This window comes from Microcaecilia unicolor, chromosome 2, assembly GCF_901765095.1.
Source record: "Microcaecilia unicolor chromosome 2, aMicUni1.1, whole genome shotgun sequence".
Lineage (NCBI taxonomy): Eukaryota > Metazoa > Chordata > Amphibia > Gymnophiona > Siphonopidae > Microcaecilia > Microcaecilia unicolor.
In genome coordinates this window covers 273,787,878-273,808,076 of record NC_044032.1, presented here as the reverse complement: position 1 = coordinate 273,808,076, position 20,199 = coordinate 273,787,878, and the positions used below count along the sequence as shown (strand labels likewise).

General features: G+C 43.4%; 1 protein-coding gene across 1 annotated transcript in view; it reads left to right on the top strand.

Moving 5' to 3' along the window:
• Positions 1-20,199, top strand: part of C9orf72 (C9orf72-SMCR8 complex subunit) — an 86,800-nt gene that overhangs the window by 48,366 nt on the left and 18,235 nt on the right. Inside the window, exon 6 of the mRNA XM_030194183.1 lies at positions 7,442-7,558. Coding sequence (XP_030050043.1) covers positions 7,442-7,558 — 117 coding nt within the window. The remainder of the gene's footprint in view (positions 1-7,441; positions 7,559-20,199) is intronic.

Here is a 20,199-nt window from a genome sequence, read left to right as displayed (position 1 = left end):
GGAGGTTATAACTAAAGAAATAGCCTAATTACTTATCATTGGTATGAGTATACTTCTTGGGCAGGTTTCAGAAATCAGACCAGTGGCAGACTATGAGCTGCCCTGTGTGATATGCTCTCAGCTCTGCTTCAGGTTTTCAGCCTGTATTTTGCTGGCATCTCTGCTATTTTTGTTCGCTTTGCATCCTGCACTTTGCTCCTCTCCAGCATTTCTAGCCCCTGAGATTCTATTACATTTCTAACATAATCAGCAGAAATCCAGCAGATCTGCTGAATAATCTCCTGCTAGGGTCAGGAAGGCAGGGGTCTCAGAGGACTGTGGAGTACACTTTTAAGAATGTATCGATAGAAGCTGTATGAATTTGAGCTAGGGATTCTAATGCATACATCATTGCTTGAGGCCCAAGCCAAACTTTCATAGGGTAGGGGAGTTACACCTTAGAAAAAGCTGAATCATCCAGTATTGGTGCTGTATGCAAATTAACTGAGCCACTTTTATTTTCCTCGGTCTACAGAAAGTTATGCATACATAGGATTGAAGAGCCCTTATAGTGTGTTTCAGTAATAGCCTGCTATACGTTGCCAGTGATACTGATGTTACAATGGTTTGAGGCAAACGTGCTTCTCTCATCAGAGAGTGTGTTTTCATTTTACTATATGGCCATATAATATACTGTTACTTGATAAAATACTTATGCATACTAAATATACACTTCTGAAATCTGTTTTTAATCCTCTTCAATACATCACAATGCAATTTATATTTAAGAATATAAGAACACAAGAAATGACATTTATTTATTGCATTTGTATCCCACGTTTTCCCACCTCTTTGCAGGCTCAATGTGGCTTACAATACATCATGGATAGTGGAATGAGAAGAGAATAGATATTTAGTATTACAGAAGGATTTTGGGTAGAATGGTAATGGAATATATCATAGTGATATAATAGAAGGCATTATTAACGTTTCTAGATGCATGTGGGAGTTTCACATACTTTGATCTTTGTGGCATATCTTGTCGAAGAGATGGGTCTTTAGTAGTTTACGGAAGTTGGTCAGTTCATAGGTCGCTTTTAGATTGCGTGGCAGTGCGTTCCAGAATTGTGTGCTCATATAGGAGAAGGTTGATGCGTGCATTACTTTGTATTTTAGACCTTTACAGTTGGGGAAATGAAGATTAAGGAATGTATAAGATGATTTTTTAGCATTCCTGGGTGGTAGGTCTGACATGTAGGCTGGGGCCTCGCCATGGATGATTTTATGTACTAAGGGTACATACTTTGAACGTGATGCGTTCTTTGAGTGGGAGCCAGTGTAGCTTCTCTCGTAGGGGTTTTGCACTTTCATATTTTGATTTTCCAAATATGAGTCTGGCTGCCGTGTTCTGGGCTGTTTGGAGTTTTTTGAATAGTTGTTCTTTGCAGCCAGCGTAGAGTGAGTTGCAGTAGTCTAGATGACTGAGTACTAATGATTGTACCAGATTGCGGAAGACGGTCCTTGGGAAGAATGGTCTTACTCTTTTTAATTTCCACATTGAATGGAACATCTTTCTGGTTGTGTTTTTCGCGTGGTTCTCAAGTGTTAGGTGCCGATCAATGGTAACTCCAAGAATTTTCAGGGTTTCCGAAATTGGTAGATTTAGTTTTGGAGTGTTGATGGTAGTAAATTTGCTTGTGTTGTGTTGAGAGGTGAGTATTAAGCATTGGGATTTTTCTGCATTGAGTTTTAACTGAAAGGCATCTGCCCAGGAGTGCATGATATGTAGACTTTGGTTGATGTCATTGGAAATTTCTTTTAGGTCTTGTTTGAATGGGATGTAGATCGTTACATCATCAGCGTATATGTATGGGTTGAGGTTTTGGTTTGTTAGTAGTTTGGCCAAGGGTGTCAACATTAGGTTGAATATAGTCGGTGAGAGGGGAGATCCCTGTGGAACTCCACATTCAGGAGTCCATGTGGCTGATGTGGTCGAGTTTGATGTCAGTTGATATGAGCATGTGGTTAGGAATCCTTTAAACCAATTAAGATCGTTGCCTCCGATACCGAAGTATTCAAGGATGTGTAGTAGGATTCCATGATCAACCATGTCGAAGGCGCTTGACATGTCGAATTGTAGAAGTAATATATTCTTGCTGGTTGCAATCGTTTGTTTGAATTTGGTCATGAGCGTGACTAGTACTGTTTCAGTACTGTGATTAGAATGAAATCCTGACTGGAAGTCGTGTAGTATTGAGAACTTGTTTAGATATTCTGTGAGTTGTTTGGTTACCATCCCTTCTGTTATTTTGGTTATTAAGGGAATGGATGCTACTGGTCTATAGTTGGTTAATTCACTCGCATTTTTCTTTGCATCTTTGGGTATGGGGGTAAGTAGAATGTTTCCTTTCTCCTTTGGGAAGAGTCCATTTTGAGGCTCATTTTCAAAGCACTTAGCCTCCCAAAGTTCCATAGAAACCTATGGAACTTAGCCTCCCAAACTGCTTTGAAAATATGCCTCTTTGTAGCATGAAATTCACGTGTTTCATTAGATCTGTTATAAAGTGTTTGGGGGCCGATTTCATGAGATTATTAAGGCATATATCTAGTTTGCAATGAGATTTGACGAATCTTTTAAGCGTTTTGGAGATGAGATCTTGAGCCTGCAAATAGGTGGGGGAATGTGGGATACAAATGCAATAAAATAAAATAAATCTTCCGATAGTATCTCGAATTCGTTCCAAATCCTATCTGCTGGGTATACTCCAGGGTCTGGATCTAGACATTCTAGGAGTGCAGCGTATTCGATGGGGCTGACAGGTATTTTAAGTCGCAGTTGTACTATTTTCTCTTTGAAGTAATTCGCGAGGTTATCAGCCCCTGGTGTGTCTTTGCTGTTGTTCGTGACTGGTGTGGTGTCTAGTAGTTTATTCACGAGTTGGAAGAGATTGTGTGTGTCCTTGTAATTTGGTCCAATTTCAGCTCTGTAATATAGTCTTTTGGTTTGTCTTATGGTGTATTTATATTTTCTTCGGAGTTGTTTCCAAGCATTAAGTGTGGAATCGTCTTTCTTTTTATTTCATGCACGTTCTAGTTTCCTAACTTGTGTTTTGAGTTTTTTCAATTCTTCGTTGAACCACGGTATTGAGTTCTTTCTGTGCGAGGTTCTGGTTTGAATTGGGGCAATGTTGTCTAATATTGTTCTGCATCTATCGTCCCAGTCTAAGAGGAATTTGGTTGTGTCTGCCTTTGTTGTCCATCCGTTATAGTAGATCTGTTGCCAGAATATTACCAGGTCTATTTTTCCTCTCGTGGTGTAGGTTTTTCGTTGTTTTTTGATTGTGGTTTTTGTTCGCCGTTGGATGGAGATGTTTGCTCTATAGTGGTCTGACCACGGTGTGTGTATCCATTTTGTATCTGTTAGTATAAGGTTTAAGTCTGGGTCAAATTTATATGCTATGTCTAGTGTGTGTCCTTTGGTTTGTGTTGGTTGTGCATTTGGTACGTGAAGATCCCATAATTGTAGGAATTCTTTGCATTCTTGGGTGCTTGTTAGGTAAGATCTTCCAAGTGCAGGTTAATATCGCCTATTATGATAAGTTTTGAAGTAAAGATACATGTGTTCGAGATGAAATCCATGAGGTGCGTTTGAGTGTCTTGCCAGTTGCCTGGCGGCCTGTAAAGTAGGATTGCGTTAAGGTGTTCCTGCAGGTTTGGGTGATTGATTCTTACCGATGCAATTTCAAGTTGTGGTAGGATGGATTCAGCTGTGGTTGTGATAGTGAACTCAGATTTGTATATTATGGCTATACCTCCTCCTCTTTTCCAGTTTCTTGTCCAGTGAGTAATTTTGTATCCTGGTGGGCATAAATCTAGAATTATGGGATCCTTAAGGTCGTGGATCCAGGTTTCAGTGATGAATAGGAGGTCAAGATTGTCTGTGGTGATCCAGTCTGTTATAATCTCTGTTTTGTTTACTACTGATCTGGCGTTTGCGTATCCCAATTGGATTGGACGGTACGGTTCGGTTGTAGGGAAAACGAATGGTCCGTCAATCTCAGAATCCTGTCTCCGACAGTAGCCAGTTCATGGCACTTGGAAGGGCATGGCAGAACTCAAGAGCAAGTCCTTTTCATATTGTAGAAGTCATGAAAACTCCCTGAACTGTTTCTGTAGACATTCAAGTAGAACCAAGGCAGATGTGTAGACATCATTATATCAGGCCTGGAGAAAACTAGATTCCTTAGGAATTTATATTCACTGTATCAGTGTAATAGTTATCCACATTTATTCAGCTTTGGAGACCACATTAGTAACATCAGATGACATCTGAAAGAACAGGTATGGTCTGAAGTTCATCCACCTTTATGGATAAACCTTTTGCGTTGCCCAGCAAAAGATCTTACTACCTACAAGGATACTAACCCCTGGATTCTATGTATGACGCCTGATATTTGGCTCACATTGGGCATATTCCATAATTGCATGCACAATTTAATTGACAGATGAGTTGTTAATTGTCAAAAATTGGGTGCTAATTGGAAACAATTTTATTTAGAGCACTTATACCCCACCTTTTCCCACAGTGTCAGTGTTCTATAAAAATGCAAACGTAAGTTTTACATGTGGCTCTGAAAAGGGGGTGTTGACATTGGAGAGGTATGGGCGGATCAGGCATCCCTAGAATTTGCACACAGTGTTGTAGAATAAGGCAGACCTGCACCTAATTTAAGCACAAGGATTTACACCAGGTTTCAGTGGTATATATCCTCGTGCCTAAAATTGAGCCCAGATTCTAGCGCTATTCTATAAACTGCACCCAACTTTGAGTGCCATTTATAGAATAGCGCTTAGTGCTCGGTGTTTTTGGCACCCCAAATTTGGACGCCATTTATAGAATTTAGTCTTAGGCCATTATTTTAGAAATATAGCCATGTGTGAATAGTGGCATTTACATGTGTAAATACCGATTTGTTAAAGCCACTATCTACACATGGATATCTACCCAATGCAGAGATTTCAAGGGGATCTACACATGTATCCTCAGTTTTACAAAGAGAATACATGTGAAAAGCTTAAGTGCTTGTTTCATACAGGACTTTACAGGAGGGATTAAGGGAGTCATTCTGTTTAATCCCATGTAGTTTATTTTGGCCTCCAAAATGAAACCCTGTTAAAATTGTAGCTTCACCACTTAATTGGCAGCATTACACGTGTAGGTTTGTAAAATGAGGCAACTATACATGGAAGTTACAGAATCGCTACTTCCACATGTAACTGTTGACACCTCCACTTGGAAGCTCCCAGGTCTGTGCCATCCATTTTTTCAAGATGTAGATCTGTAAAATGGCTGTTCCCTCTGCACAAGCCAGCAAATACATGTGCATGCCTGCAGATGTTTTAGAAAAGGATCTATATATGTTCCAACCTGGACATCTCATTTCAGCTCCTTATATTCTGTATAAAATAGGCTTCTATTGTATTAAGTTAAAATTCTTTGAAGCAGTCATATATCTTACTACCAATGACAACAGGCTACATATTCACAAAGCACCATGTTTTTTTTTTTTTTTTTTTGGGGGGGGGGGTTGGGGGAGGGGAGAGAGAGAGCCTGTTGTTAAACACTTAGAGCAGTGTGTAACACTTAAGCGCTATCTCACTAGCCATACATGAGTAGGGCACAGTGTCACTTCCCCACCCCCCCCCAAAACTGGTGCACCTAGATATAACATGTGCTAGAGTGTCCCTTTACCCAGCCCCTCCAAATGACACACCAGTTATGATTTATAACAAATTACTACTCTACGTATGAAAAGTTATTCCGTCGTTACTGTATGTACATCTGTATACTGCACAAGCTGGCATTTTTGAAAATGTGAGATTAAATAAAAATGCTACGAGCAATAAAGAACGAAAACACAGATGCATCTCATGTTTGCTTTGATTTGAGTGTACGGTATGGCCGGGGGAACAGCTGCGCGTAGGGAGGGGGAGCAGAGACCAACTTCTGTGGCTTCAACTTTTTTGACATGCTGTCTCCTGTTCTCAATCTAATCTCCATGGCTTCCACTGAATCAGCCTGGCTTCAGGCCTTCCCTGTAATGCGACCCGCCCTCGTGGAAGCAGGACGTTGCATCAGTGAGGGCGGGATGCATCTTACGGAGACCCAAAGCCCCAAGACAGGCTGATTCAATGGAAGCAGTGCTGCTACTGGGTCTGGAGGCAGTGAAAAAAAGTTACAGGAACCGGGCCGATGGGGGGAGGCTGGAGAAGGACAGACGCTAGAATTGGGAGTGGGGGGAGGAGGAAAAGGAGAGATACTGGATACCAGGTGCCTGCCCATGCCAGATGCCAAAGTTGCCTCCTTTCAATATGTGAGAGCAGGGGGCTTTGGCATATAAGCTGGAGTTGGGGGCCCAATGCATGTGACTTGGTATGTCTGTGCGCTGACTAGACCCGACTGTTTATGTGAACTGTGTGGTTGCGGTTCACATAACAGTTGGGTCTAAGCTGGTACGGGAGGAGGAAGTGACCTGTGACTTCTTGCTCCATGAGCTGTGCTGGAGGGCTCAACAACCAGCTCGCAAAATTCACTTAAAAAATTAACAACCAGTTCTTGCGAGCTGGCTCTAACACACCACTGCTTCCATGTGAAATTAAGACTGAATAGAAAAACACTGACAAGCTACACAGCTGGCTTTAATTTGAGCTTCAGACTAGTGTTTTAGGGGCTGAACATATTTGGGCACATGGCAACAAATGGGAGATGCCCAGGTGTTGCCTATTTTATTTATTGGGCTTTATTAGCCACCTTTATGAAGAGATTCACCCAAGGCAGTGTACAGCAGGTACAGTTAACGTAAAACTTACAATTTTGTTAACAGCATAGGAACAGTAAAATGACCAAGTGTAAACATAAATATAATAAACAAGGTAAACTTGAAAACAGCAAATTGAAACCTAATAATAGGACTACCATGAAACAGGATCAAATATATACACATTTAACAGCATTGAAATTCAAATAATAGAGATATAATATGATGCCAGCATAATACTAATTAAACTTCTAATAAGCACATGTTAGAGCATTCAGATAACATAGATATGATGCTAATGCTTTTCTAAAATACAGCTTACCATGTAGCTGAGGGGCCAAGTGCAGATATATAGATGGGGACAAGATGCATGGAACAGAATCAGCAGGAATAAATAGATGGGTGGCTAAACTCAAGGCAAGGTCTATGGACCTTTTTTATAATTAATCATAAGTATTCAGGGAAAAGTTACTTAATCTTGTTGCTGTTGATGCATGAGTCTCTCTTTTAAAAAAGACAGGAAACAGCGATTGGGTTTTTTGCCCCCTCTACTGTAGTTCAGTAGGGATAAAGCCAGCGAGTGGTGGAACTGTGCTTCGTGCCCTAGAAGAGCCATCTTTCCATGAGACCTCTCTCTGTTGCAGGTGGTACAGACGCTTTGCCTCTTCCTGACTCCCTCTGAGCGGAAGTGTTCCAGGCTCTGCTGGACTGAATCCTCTTTCAAGTATGAGTCTGGGCTGTTTGTGCAAGGACTGCTGAAGGTAAGCCATCCTTTGCACCTCTGATTGCCCCATGCACTGTCTTCCCTAGTTTGCTCAAAGAGGCTTCTTGTTTTAGATTGAATTTTGATTCCATTGAGGTTTCCCCAGCAGTTCACAGAAGGGGGTGAAAATGATTAGGGTATTCTGCCTTCATTCTGACCTTATTCACAACTCAATCCTGTAGCACTTGTGAATGTGTATTTTATCTCCCATCAACTCAACATACCGTTTTTCATATATTAGGAGACTAGTTAAAAAGCCCCGTTTCTGATGCAAATGAAACGTGGGCTAGCAATGTTTTCTTCTGTGTGCATGTGGGAGTGTGTGTGTCCCTGCCCTCTGGCCTCTCTCCCCTGCCCCCTCTGAGTCCTTCACTGTTACAGAGCCAGCGATTTGATTTCGTGCTCTGCTGTTTTCCTTCACTGACTGTGTTACAGAGAGGGCGGGGCAGACACTCATAGGGAAACCGGATATCTCGCCCCTTCACACTTCCGGCTGGAGGCTTCATAGAACGTTGGTTTTGCCTTTTATATAGAGAGATGGTGCAGGATATAAATATTTTTAAATAAATTTTTGGTAAACGGCATATGTGCTATTGGAATATGAGGCAATCTCACAGTATGCTGTGGCTTTTTTAGTATTTATTTATTTATTTGTTACATTAGTATCCCACATTTTCCTACCTATTTGCAGGCTCAGTGTGGCTTACATAGTACCGTATCGGCGTTCGCCAATTCCGGTATGAACAAATACAGGTGATATTGTGGTAGTATAAGGGTCATGTGTGACAGACTGTTAGGGGATCTTTGGAGGAAGAGTTAAGTTATGTCCATTCTGAGCTTTGGTTTCGTTGTGTTGCAGGTATTCAGTCTTTTATGTTGGGTCAGTGGGGTATGCCAAGCAAAATATAGTTGTCTTAGGCATACCTCCAGTACCAGCCTAATGGAAGCTAGTACATGAAGTCAATAGGGTCTATTAATGTAAATGTTACTGTATAGTTTTAGTCCCCAGTTTGTGTTTCAGGGAAACTGCCTGTATTTAATCCAGGCCAAGATTTGTACATGTCCAACTTCACACATGGACTTCGATCCTGGGGACCTGAGTTTGATTCCCACTGCAGCTCCTTGTGACTCTTGGCAAGTCACTTAACCCTCCATTGCCCCTGGTACAAAATAAGTACCTGAATATATGTAAACCGCTTTGAATGTAGTTGCAAAAACCTCAGAAAGGCGGTATATCAAGTCCCATTTCCCTTTCCCTTTCCGTCACAGGAGCAGGACCTAGATAGAAAGGTGGCAGGTTGCTGGGAAACAGGCTTCTGCCCATATGCAGGAGCTTGAAAACTGTAGTATGCAGTCTGTTTGTTTTCTCCTATGTTATATCTGTGGGGGGAATGCATAGTTCAGAGTCAGACGCTGTTCGGCTCCTGTGAGGAATTGACACTGAATTTTGTCTGTTTAATTCTTTGAGTTCCTGTTGCTGAGGCTGGCAAGGAAGGCATGTTTTTCATCCCACTGATTCTGCTACTTAGAGCTGAATTTGTGTGGGTCAGCTTGGTGTGGTGGCATATGACTGTTTTTGCACCAACCCCCTCCTGCCACCACAGTACAAAAGATTCTGAGACAAATCATTCTAGTAGCCAAATAGATGCAGTGTGACTTCCTTATGTTAACCAGCATCAGGTTATCACTGGAGCTATATGCATGTTATAAAGCATCTGCTGCTTGGAGGAGCTTCCTATGTGTGTCCTCTGGCTTCTCCCCCCATAACCTTCCCACACAGATCTCTAGCACTCTCTCTGGCTTCAGTCCCAGCATGGGTTGCCTGCACCGCCCACAGCTCTTGCTAACTTCCAGTAGCAGTGACTCTGCCACATGTCACCTGAGTCATGACTAGGCTGGTGTCCTGGAATACACATCCATCTCCTTGCAGTTGCTGTCAGAATTTATTAGCTGCGAGTGCACACAGTGCTTTACTCTTTAAAAAGCAATCTTCCTGCTGTTCAGATGTGCTTCCCTAGTGTCCAACCATGTTCAAATAACTTTAGTACCTGCATTTGTATGTATATGGTTTTTATTTGTATTTGATTTAATAGTGAACCTGTTTTAAAATATCGCTTAGTGACTAGCCCAGAGGTTCATTGGTAGTGTCATGCATATCCATTAGATGGGGCCTTTGATCAGTTCCTAGATCAGGCCTACTGTGCCTTGGATCAATTGAGAATGCTTCAGGAGCAGTGTTAATAGCTTTTGAAGAGAAGGAAGTTGTGGTGACTGGATTTAGAGCCCACGATAAGGGTTTCTGGAAGGAGCGTTGATGCATGATGTGTGTCCTTGACTGGAATCAATGAGCAATAGAATCTGTTAAAATAGTGTTGGGGGGGGAGTGAATCCTCAGATACTCAGAGAATGAAGGTTCATGGTACCAGGATACCAGTATTGGTTCCAAATAAGTTGAAATCATAAAAAGGAAAAAAAGAAAAAGGAACTATGGGACAAAAAAAATTATCCAGCTTTATGCCCAGCCGCAATGGCAGAGAATGTTGGCTCCTTCATCGTTGTGCAGTAGAATGAGGACAAATCAGCTTGCCTTGCTGGCATCATGCTAGGTATGATACCGTCTCGTTTTAAGCACAGCCCTATGTGTACATTATCATACTCCAGGGAGCACTCATTAGTTCCAGAGAGACAAGATCCCAGTTTAAAGAGTAGATGTTCTCTCTGTATCCTGGGAAGAAGAGCATGAGGTGTGGGAAGCAGCCAATGCCCTTTATCTTGACATGCACCACTTTTTCTTTTGAGACCTCAAACGTCTCAGGGAGTAGGATTTGATTTGCCTGGTTTTGGTTTATTATTACACTTTCTATACCACTGTTTGTCCATTAGTGTCAAAGCACTTTACAGTTGAAGTAAAATCAAACAAAAATTGCAGTATAAAATACATTAATATCATTGCATCTTATGCTTTACCTCCAGATGTCTCAGTACATTGCTGCTACCACAGCTGGAGCAGTTTCCCCTCTGGTCCACCTGTCAGCGATACAGGCGGTTTGATTAATGTGGGCACACTGGAACATTTAGCACTAGGGCCACAGCGTTATGCCTCTGGAAAGCTTTGCTCCTGGGGCAAGGCCATTAAAAAAAGATTTCTACAGCTCAGCTGTTATTGCAGAATGTCATGACAGTCTTTCTAGCAGACAAGAGGAGATAAATCCTCCCAGTTTACACACTGCCAAAGTCATGGAAAATAACATCACTTCTAAAAGAAAAGTTAAAAATGTAATGTTCCATAAGAGCATCAAAACTGAAGTTTTGAAGGTAAAATATTTGGTGTGGTGGGGGCACACTGCTGTGCTTATTCCTTACACAAATACCATCTCAGTTACTTAATCTAACAAATTGATCTTTTTGCTATTCCTTCCTAATTGTGTGTATGAATTTCTGCTTTAAACCAGTGTAAGAACCTTACAGACTGCATGCAAACCCAGAGCGCAGTCCCATTTTACTGGTATAAATTCTACTCCTGGGGGACTTCTGTGCAACATTTTTGAAAATTCTGCAAAATTCTATTCTGTTTGTTTTGTAGTGTATTTCAGGCTCAACGTAAGGCCTGAAATTCCATCCTTCTGTTTCCTTCTCAAGCTCCAGCCTTCCCAGTTCTCTCTCTCACTCCAACTGCAGTTCTCTGTCCCTCTAATTCTTAGCAAGACCTCTAATTCTATCCCTGAAGTCTTCTCATTCTCCCTCCCCTCTAGGCACATACTACTACCTCTTATTATTCCTTCTGCCAGGCATACACCCCCACCTGTCATTCTTTCTCCTCCTCCTCCCCCTCCCTCCAGCTATCATTGTATCTCTCCCCCACCCTCCACATGCCATACCCTCAGGCTTGATCTTCCCCTACATTAGTGGCACACTCTAAGCTTTCTCTGCCTTCTCTCCTATTTTCATGATGCATACTCCTGCTTTCTCTGCCCACCTACCATATTCCCACAATACAACCTCAATTTTCTATGCCCCCTCCCAAAAAGCCCAATGGCACTATCTCAGCTTTTGACGATTTCCCCCACCCCAGAACACACTTTCACTTTGCACTGTTGCTCCACTCCCACTCCCCCATAGCACATTCACTTAGCTCTGCCTGTCCTCCAACCCTTCCCATGGCACACTCTCACCTTGCTCTGCTCCCCCCACTCTCCCCATCACACACTTGCCTTGCTCTGCCCATCTGAGCTGGCAGAGGAGCAGGAAGTGACCTGATGTGCAGCGGTTCACTTTCTCCTCCTACCACGTGATCTTTGCAGGGGAGGAGGAAACAGAATAGGGAGAGATCTGATGGCAGCTTTACAGAATTCTACACATTTTGTGTGGCTGGGGAATTCTGCACAAATTCTGCATTGTGCAATTGCACAAAACTCCCCTAGGAGTAAAATTCCTTATGTTGGCTTAGCTGGCAGTGTCACACTTCCCTCTGTTCCCCACGCTCATCTCTGTTCAGAACATGCACATACATATGCATACTCACTTCATGTTTTCTAGGGAACGTTTTTCAAATGTGTTTTTTGATACTGGAATCTGAAAAAAAAATTAGCCTGGAAAATACAAGCAGTGAAGTTGCTTTTCAGTTACATTTTTTTGTGATGCTAGTGTAGATTCAGATTCCAATGATGCCTTGTCCTCTGCTCTCCAGGGGTTATTCAGTAGTCAGAATGATGGCCTTGTAGTTTCTTGGAAGCCCTTGGGTATCTGTTGGGTATCTTTCAGTATATGAGGAAATGTTACACAATAAGTTTCCATTGTATGTATGCTGCCTGTGTTCAGAGAGAGAGAGAGAGAGAGACACCTTGCAACACTTTTACTTTCTGGTGGCTGTTCTTCAGTGGTATCACACTGACATCTAGTGGTTACAAGGAGGAAAGACACTGCAGATGTCCTTATAATAATGTCCCCATATACAGTGTGACTCCATAAGGAGGGCAGAATGCAGCATATAACCTCTCTTGAGGGAGCAGTCCCAGTCATCAGGATTGTATGCAGTGCAGCCTGTAATAAATTAGTCATGCCCCCCAGTATTAACTGTTATAATAGCAGGACTCCCTGTAAAACAAAATGTCAGCTAATATGTAGCCAGCTCACTTGCTTACCAGTACTCTGCATAAACTGTATGCAAGTGCGTAAATATATGGAGTAGAAATTCTCAGCAGTATAATTTGAGCTGCTCTTGAACTTGCATTAAATGACACTTTGGGACTATTTAATGGTGCTTTGCCTGCCTCCCCCCTCCCCCCCAACATATTTCTGCACTGGTTGACAAGAGTTACTGCTGCAGTTATATACTTTTATGACAGGAAATGAGAGCTGTCTAGCTGAGCAGAAGGGCATTACTTTTAGGGCTGGTAGTGCTCTTGTTAGGTAATGGATCTGCCCAAGGAAGGAGCTATTACAGAAACTCTTCTTTCACAGAAACAATACCCAGCAGTGTGCGTGAGTACACAGTAGGGATGGGCAGCCAGAAAATTTTCATTGAGGACAGTCCATCTTACATCTTGGTGACATCATCTGACAGAGCTTGGTGCCGATGCTTCCCAGGTATATCTCTTTAAAAGACTTTTGGCACACCACACCACACATGTGCAAGTGCCTTCCCACGCAAGAAGGCAGTGCATACAAGTCTATCTCATGTGTATTCATTGTGGATATCCTGAAAACTCAACTGGTCGGGTGGTCCCTGAGGACTAGGTTGAAAACCCATAACCTGCACATTGTACTGATCCTAATTGCCTCTGATGACACCACACAAATTCACCAGGAGGAAGCAGCTGCAGTCTAGCCAATGCTGAAGTTTGGTTTATTGTGAAAGCTCTTAGGCCAACTAATTCTTTGGGTAATAGTTGTTCCCCAGTAGTGATTAAGGCTGCAGATGGAAAACAGGGAAGTATAATTTCGGCAGTGTTGAATGTAAAGGTGAAGTTCCAGATTTATTAAAAATTACTATAGTTCTATCTTTAGATCCATCTATATTGAATAATTTTAAACCTGCTGCTTCTTTGCCTATGTTGGCAAGAATTTTGGAGAAAGTAGTTTTAAAACAGTTGGAAAGTTACTTAGAAACAGCAAAAATTTTGGATCCTTATCTGTATGGATTCTGTAAGGCTCATAGCACGGAAACCTTGCTGATCTCCACATTGGATGATTTGAGACAGGGTTTGGATCATTCAGCTTGTTATTTTCTTGTAATGTTGGACTTGTCAGCAGCCTTTGACACAGTGAATTATATTTTGATCAATAAAATTGGAGTCTGTGTTATTAAAGGAAGTGTCCTCGCTTGGTTTGTTTCATTCTTGACCAACCAAAAATTTAGAGGTGTGAATGTGGGATCAGTTTTCAGTAAAAAAAAAAAAAAAAAAAAAAAGGATTTTGTGACAGGGGTACCGCAGGGTTCATCTCTCTCCCCCCAGTCTTATTTAATATTTATCTTATACCACTTGGTCATCTAATGAGTGTACTCAGTATTCACTATAGAATATATGCAGATGATATTCAGTTCTTTTTTCTTTTTTTTAATATTTTTATTGACAAAACAAGAACATATTTCACATCAGAGAGGATACATCTCAAGCATGGAAATTACCAATGAACATAACATTTCCTTAAATATAGTACAGCAGCATGCTACCTCCCCTCATAACCGAATCAGTAAAATTATTTGTGCATATAAAAACCAATGGCAATAAACACTTGAGCGCTCATAACACATGCCCCTTCTTGTGTTTTCTCTAAACCAAAAGCCCCATATGAACCCCACCAAAGAAAAAGGAAACCCCAACCCGCCAGTCCCCCCCCCCCACTAAAACCCCCTCTCCCTTTTCCCCCTGAGGCTAGGCCATCACTCAGTTTATCGCATCTGACCTCTACTTATCATGTAATTGTGACAACTGCTCTTGACATCTCTGCCAGAGTTGGCTACTAGGATGGGAAAGTCCCCTGGCAGGGTTGAAGACACTACCTCTCTCCCATTCCACCATCTGTGTCATGCTGGCATACCATTTGGCAAGGGGAGGAGGTGTCCTGTCCACCCAATGCTGCAGTATAACTTTTTTAGCCAAAACTAGAGCTTGGAGAATAAACTTACATTGAAAAGGGGACATTCCCTGTGCTGCTAGTTCCGAGTCCGACCCCAAAAGTAGGATCCCATAGGACCACTCCAGGGAAGCCCCCACAACCCCCTCCAACATGGCAAGCACTCCACGCCAAAACACCTGCAAAGTATTACACTCCAGGAAATGATGTACAATAGTTCCCTTACTCCCTGAACATTTATTACATTCCTCAGAATCCCACAGTCCCATTGTTTTGCCTCTACATCTAGTGAGGTATGCGTTATGCAATATTTTAAGCTGTATTTCATGCAACCCCACATTGGGAGTTACCTTCAAGGCCAGCACAAATCATCGGGATAACTCCCTTAGTGTCACCTCCTTCCCCAATACAGAGCTCCAATATCCAGCCAACTTAGCAAAAGAAGGAGACGTTTTCCAGCTCCTGCCCACCTTATACCACATAGAGAGCCTGTTATGTTCATGTGGCATCTGCATAAACACCATGTCCAAAGGGTTAAATGAAGGAAACTGCTTATCAGAATTTCGTAGAGAGAGTGCCTAAGCTGTAGGTAGGAAAATAAAAAACTGATGGAGGCTCCACGATTCCTGACAAAGCTTGAAAGATGAGCAGTGACCTCCCCCTGCAGCCACCACCTGACCCACATACCTGCAACCTCTACTAGCCCACCCCTAAAAGCAGGAGGTTTCCATTCCTGCTGGGAAGCTTAGATTCTTTTGAAGCTCCAAGAATGGAGACAGGCCCCTTGCACCCCCTATCCGTCCCCTCCACAACGTCATCCCATTTTGAGTGGCTGCAAAAGAGGTGACAGCGGCAGCTTTGACCCCCGTACATGCACAATATTAAAAACAGAAAAGGGGCAGCAGCATTTTCCCACACCTGAGGTGGGGCGAAAACGAAAACCTCCGTGTGTAGCTCATGAAGCCACCTCATGAGTGCTGCCACATTGTAGAGTCTTAAGTCGGGTAAGTTAACTCCACCCTCAGTTCTATCACGTGTAAGTTTAAGGTACCCTTTGCGTGCCCTACGCGCCCCCCCCCCAAATGAAAGAGGAGATTATTCCCCTAAATTGACCTTGCTCCGAGCTAGTTATCCAAAGGGGCATCATCTGCAGGGGGGTACAAAATTTTTGGTAAAAGAACCATTTTGACCAGAACTATCCGGCCTAGAATTGATAGTCCCTCCATCGAGCACATAAGGCTCAAATTGCTTCCAGTTTTTCACTGATATTTTTCTTATACATAAGAGTGGCATCCAGGTGAAGATACACTCCTAAATATTTTAAAGAACCCATTGCCCAAGTTAAGGGGAATTCCGGCCATTGCAAAACTTTGCAGTTAGATGACAAATGTCATGGCTTCGGACGTCTCAAAGTTGATTTTTAGTCCTGAAAAGTCCCAAATGTTTGAATAAGGTCAATTACTGCTGGGACCCCCCTAGACGCCTGTCCCAAGTAAAGTAGCATGTCATCTGCAAAAAGATTGATTTTATATTCACACCCCGCGAACTACAATGCCCTGTAGCTCCCCAGATTGTCTGATTTTACTAGCCAGGGGTTCCAAAGCCATAACAAACAGCATAGGGAACAGAGGGCAGACTTGGCGCGTACCTCTCTCCAATGCAAATTATGATGTCAATTCCCCATTTACTAAGATTTGTGCCGAAGGTTTATTGTATAATGCCTGTATTCCCTGCAAAAACTCCCCAAATATACCAAATTGTGGGAGGACCCAGAATAGATGGTCCCATATTATTTTGTCAAACGCCTTTTCTGTGTCTAAGCTGGCCAGGATAGCATCCACCGGGTGCCTTCCCTTGGCATGGATGACACTAAGAGCCCGTATAATGTTAGCAGAGGCATATCTACCTGGCACAAAGCCTGACTGGTCTGGGTGTATCAGAGAAGGAAGCACCCGGCCCAACCTGCAAACAATGGCACTAGCAAAAATCGTGGTATCTTGGTTTAGGAGAGAAATTGGCCTGTAGGATCCTAATTTCTCCTTTTCTCTACCAGGTTTAGGTAGAACTATTATGGAGGCATGCGTCATCTTTCCCACACTTTGACCCGGGGTACAGAGCGCCTGACACACATCCTGGAAAGGCCCTACAACGTGAACCCCCCAGGAGTTTGTAATATTCGGGCCCTAGCCCATCCGGGCCTGGTGCTTTTGCTAGTTTAAGTTTTTTAATGGTGCATTTAGGGTATCTAATTGTGTTTGTGAAAGTTGAGGGAGTTGCAATCCTGAGGAAAAAGCCTCCCTTTTCCTCTGGTCACATGTGCCCGAATCGTATATAAATCTATTATAAAAATCTACAAATGCTGCCTGAATCTCCTCCTCCTTGGTCAGCAATTTTCCAGATAGGGCCCTAATACTTGTAATTATCTGCTTCGCCGGTCTATTTCGTACTAAGGTAGCCAGCAGCCTCCCCGCTTTGTTTCCCCATCTGTGAAGTTTGTGTTTGTATAATTGTATGTCTCGTGCAGCCTGTTGGCTCAAAATCTTGTTAATCTGTCCTTTGAGCTCCAAGAATGTTTCTCTGGCTCCCCCCTCCCCCTTATTAACCGCGGCCCTAGTCTAATGTAAACGGAAGGAGGGCAAGAAGTTCCCCATCCCTTCTTTTACAAGCTGTATATTCAATAATCTTGCCTCTCATCACTGCCTTCCCTGCTTCCCAATAGGTGACCGGGTCTGTGACCCTAGTGTTGTTATCCCCAAGATAGTGCCCCCATTCCTCTACCAAATATGCCCAAAACTCCGGGTCTAAATAGAGCATGGGATTCATACACCACCCCCGCTGCTTTCCTTCCCCTTAGGAATCTTACATCCACCCACACCATACTATGATCTGATATAGCTCCCGCTTCAATTTCAACTGCAGATACTGCAGATAACAGTGAAGAGGACATCGGTATATAGTCCAGTCGCGACTGAACCTTATGAACGTGAGAGTAAAAAGTGTATTCCCTATGATCTGGGTGGAGCACTCGCCATGTGTTTACCAGGCCTAGTTCTTTCTGCAAGAAATTTACCCCCCTTAGTTTCCATTTCCTTGGGCCTCTCCTTGGGGGGGGGGGGGTTGCAGTCAATCAGTGGATCCGCAGTAATGTTAAAGCCCCCCCCCCCCCTAATAACCAGCTGATAATCTTGAAACGTACCAATCCTGCCAGCAGTAAAGAAAAAAAACCTTGGAGAATAAACATTTGGGGCGAACGCCACCCTTTGACCCTGAAGCATTCCCAGCCACACAACAAATTTACCCTCTGGGTCTTGAACAATCTCATGTCTGGTGCAATCTAAAGTTTTGTTGATAAGGATGGCCACCCCCCCCCCCCCCCTTTGCCTATTATTGTAGGAGGAAAAAGCTATCTCCCCCACTCAGTTTTGTTTCAACTTAACATGTTCTGGGGAGGTAAGATGTGTTTCCTGTACCATCAAAATATCTACTCGCAGATGTTTACTATAAGCTAACATTTTTTTGCGCTTAATCAGTGAGTGAATGCCGTCTACATTCAGAGAGGCCACTCGTACGCTACCCATCCCAGCACTCACTCACGTTTCTCATGTCATAGCAAATTAGATGCACAACCTCCAGGAGTTGCGTCCCAGGTAAACCGCTCCCAGCGTAATTGACATGCGGTCGCCATTTTACAAGCAGTTCTTGCTGAATATTATCAAACCAAATGACAGCCAGCCTCCTCAACCCTTCTGTATCGGTCTCCCTTATGCACCCCCCATCCACATGCAAAGCGCCCCACATCCACTCCATCTCCTTCCGTCCTCCCCTCCCCAGTCTCTCCCCACCCCCCTCCCCTCGCTGTGTGCTATTGCCCATACTACACTCAATCCGTCTCCACCATTCATACTACCCCAATCTAATTTCCACCTGCCGTCTCAAACCCCAGCCCTTCACAGGTATACCCAATATTTAAACGCCCCCCCCCCCGACCAGATCAATCAGAACATTAACCCATCATGTCAAACAATCCACACATAAAGGAACTTTCTAGAAACATAAGGGAGCATAATAAGCATCAAACTCAGTTCAGCAGCCCATACTGCCAAGTGGGGCGATCCTTCCTCTCCCCGAGTATCCCGCGATGTTCCCCCACTGCACCACTCAAGCAGGACCACGCTTCCATCAGCAATTCACTAGCTCCCCTTCCTTTGCCAAGCTATCGAGAAGTAGCACTAACCAGAAGGTTAACAGTGTCCATAGGGTTAACAACGTCCATCATCCATGGGGCTCACCATAGGTCAAATGCCATTCTTGCCTTCCATTCTTCCTTGCCGCCAAATCGCCAGACAATGCCAGCAAAACAAAGTCTGAGCCCCAGTTATCAAGTCATGTCCATGTACTCCGAGTTCGAGGCATCAGACCCAACACTATGCAGAGGGTATTTTCGTCAGAAATGCTTGTAGCTCCTCCACTTTAGTTAAGCTTAAGGTGCGATTCTCATGAGTGATCCTTACTCTGGCAGGGTACTGAAATGCAAACCGAATTCCTCTCGAATATAGTTGAGAACAGTAAGGAGCCAGAAGTTCCCTCTGCTCTGTGACTCTCAAGGAAAAGTCCTGAAACAGCATCACTTTAGTGCCTTTATAATCTAACGCACGTTGTTCCTTATATAACTCCAGTAGCTTTGCCTTAACAGCGTAGTTCAAGAAACGGGCAATGACTGGGTGCGGCTTTCCAGAATCTTCCCTGCGCACCCCCACTCTATGGACACGTTCAACAATTACTTGGCCTAACTCCGATGGTAGGCCCAGAGAGCGGGGTAGCCACTGTTCGGTTAGCTCTTTCAGCTCATCCTCAGGCACTGCTTCAGGTATACCAACAATGTGTAAATTGTTTCTGTGTCCTCGATTCTCCTGGTCTTCCACTCCATCTACTAGAATTCACATTCGATCTTCCAGATCGCTAAGTTTGCTCTCCGCCACGGCCACAAGATCTTCCTGGGCGGAGATGCGCTCCTCCATGTGCTGGAGCCGCACCGCATGACCGGCTATACTGTCTTTGATTTTGTCCATACTCGCATGCAGTTTAGCAAGTTTATCGTCTAGTAGTTGCGATAAATTTCTCATGGACACCTGGACTGTATCATCCTGAAGCGCCGAGACTAGAGCCGTCGCTGGTGGCGACGCCATTTGTTTTGGAGCAGCACTAACTTTCTCCCGCCCAGCTCGCAGCTCAGAGCCCCCGAAAGACACAATCACTGTATCAAAAATCTGCACAGGAGTTAAGTTCCAATCAGACAATTAAAATGGTAAGGCAGGCTTAGTTCATCATTTGTTGGGGTTTAGGAGGTGCGGGGAGAGGAGCCGAGCCAACAGGTGTCCGCTGAGGCTCAAACCATCACGTGACCCTTCTTTCCTTTTGATACATCTATAGAAGATGTGGTGATGCAAATGCAATCAATTTTTGGTGAGATAGTAAAATGGTTAACAGATAATAAGTTGGCCTTAAATGTGGAGAAGACTGAAATTATGCTCTTTGGAGAGCGCTTTGAGGAGCCAATCCCAG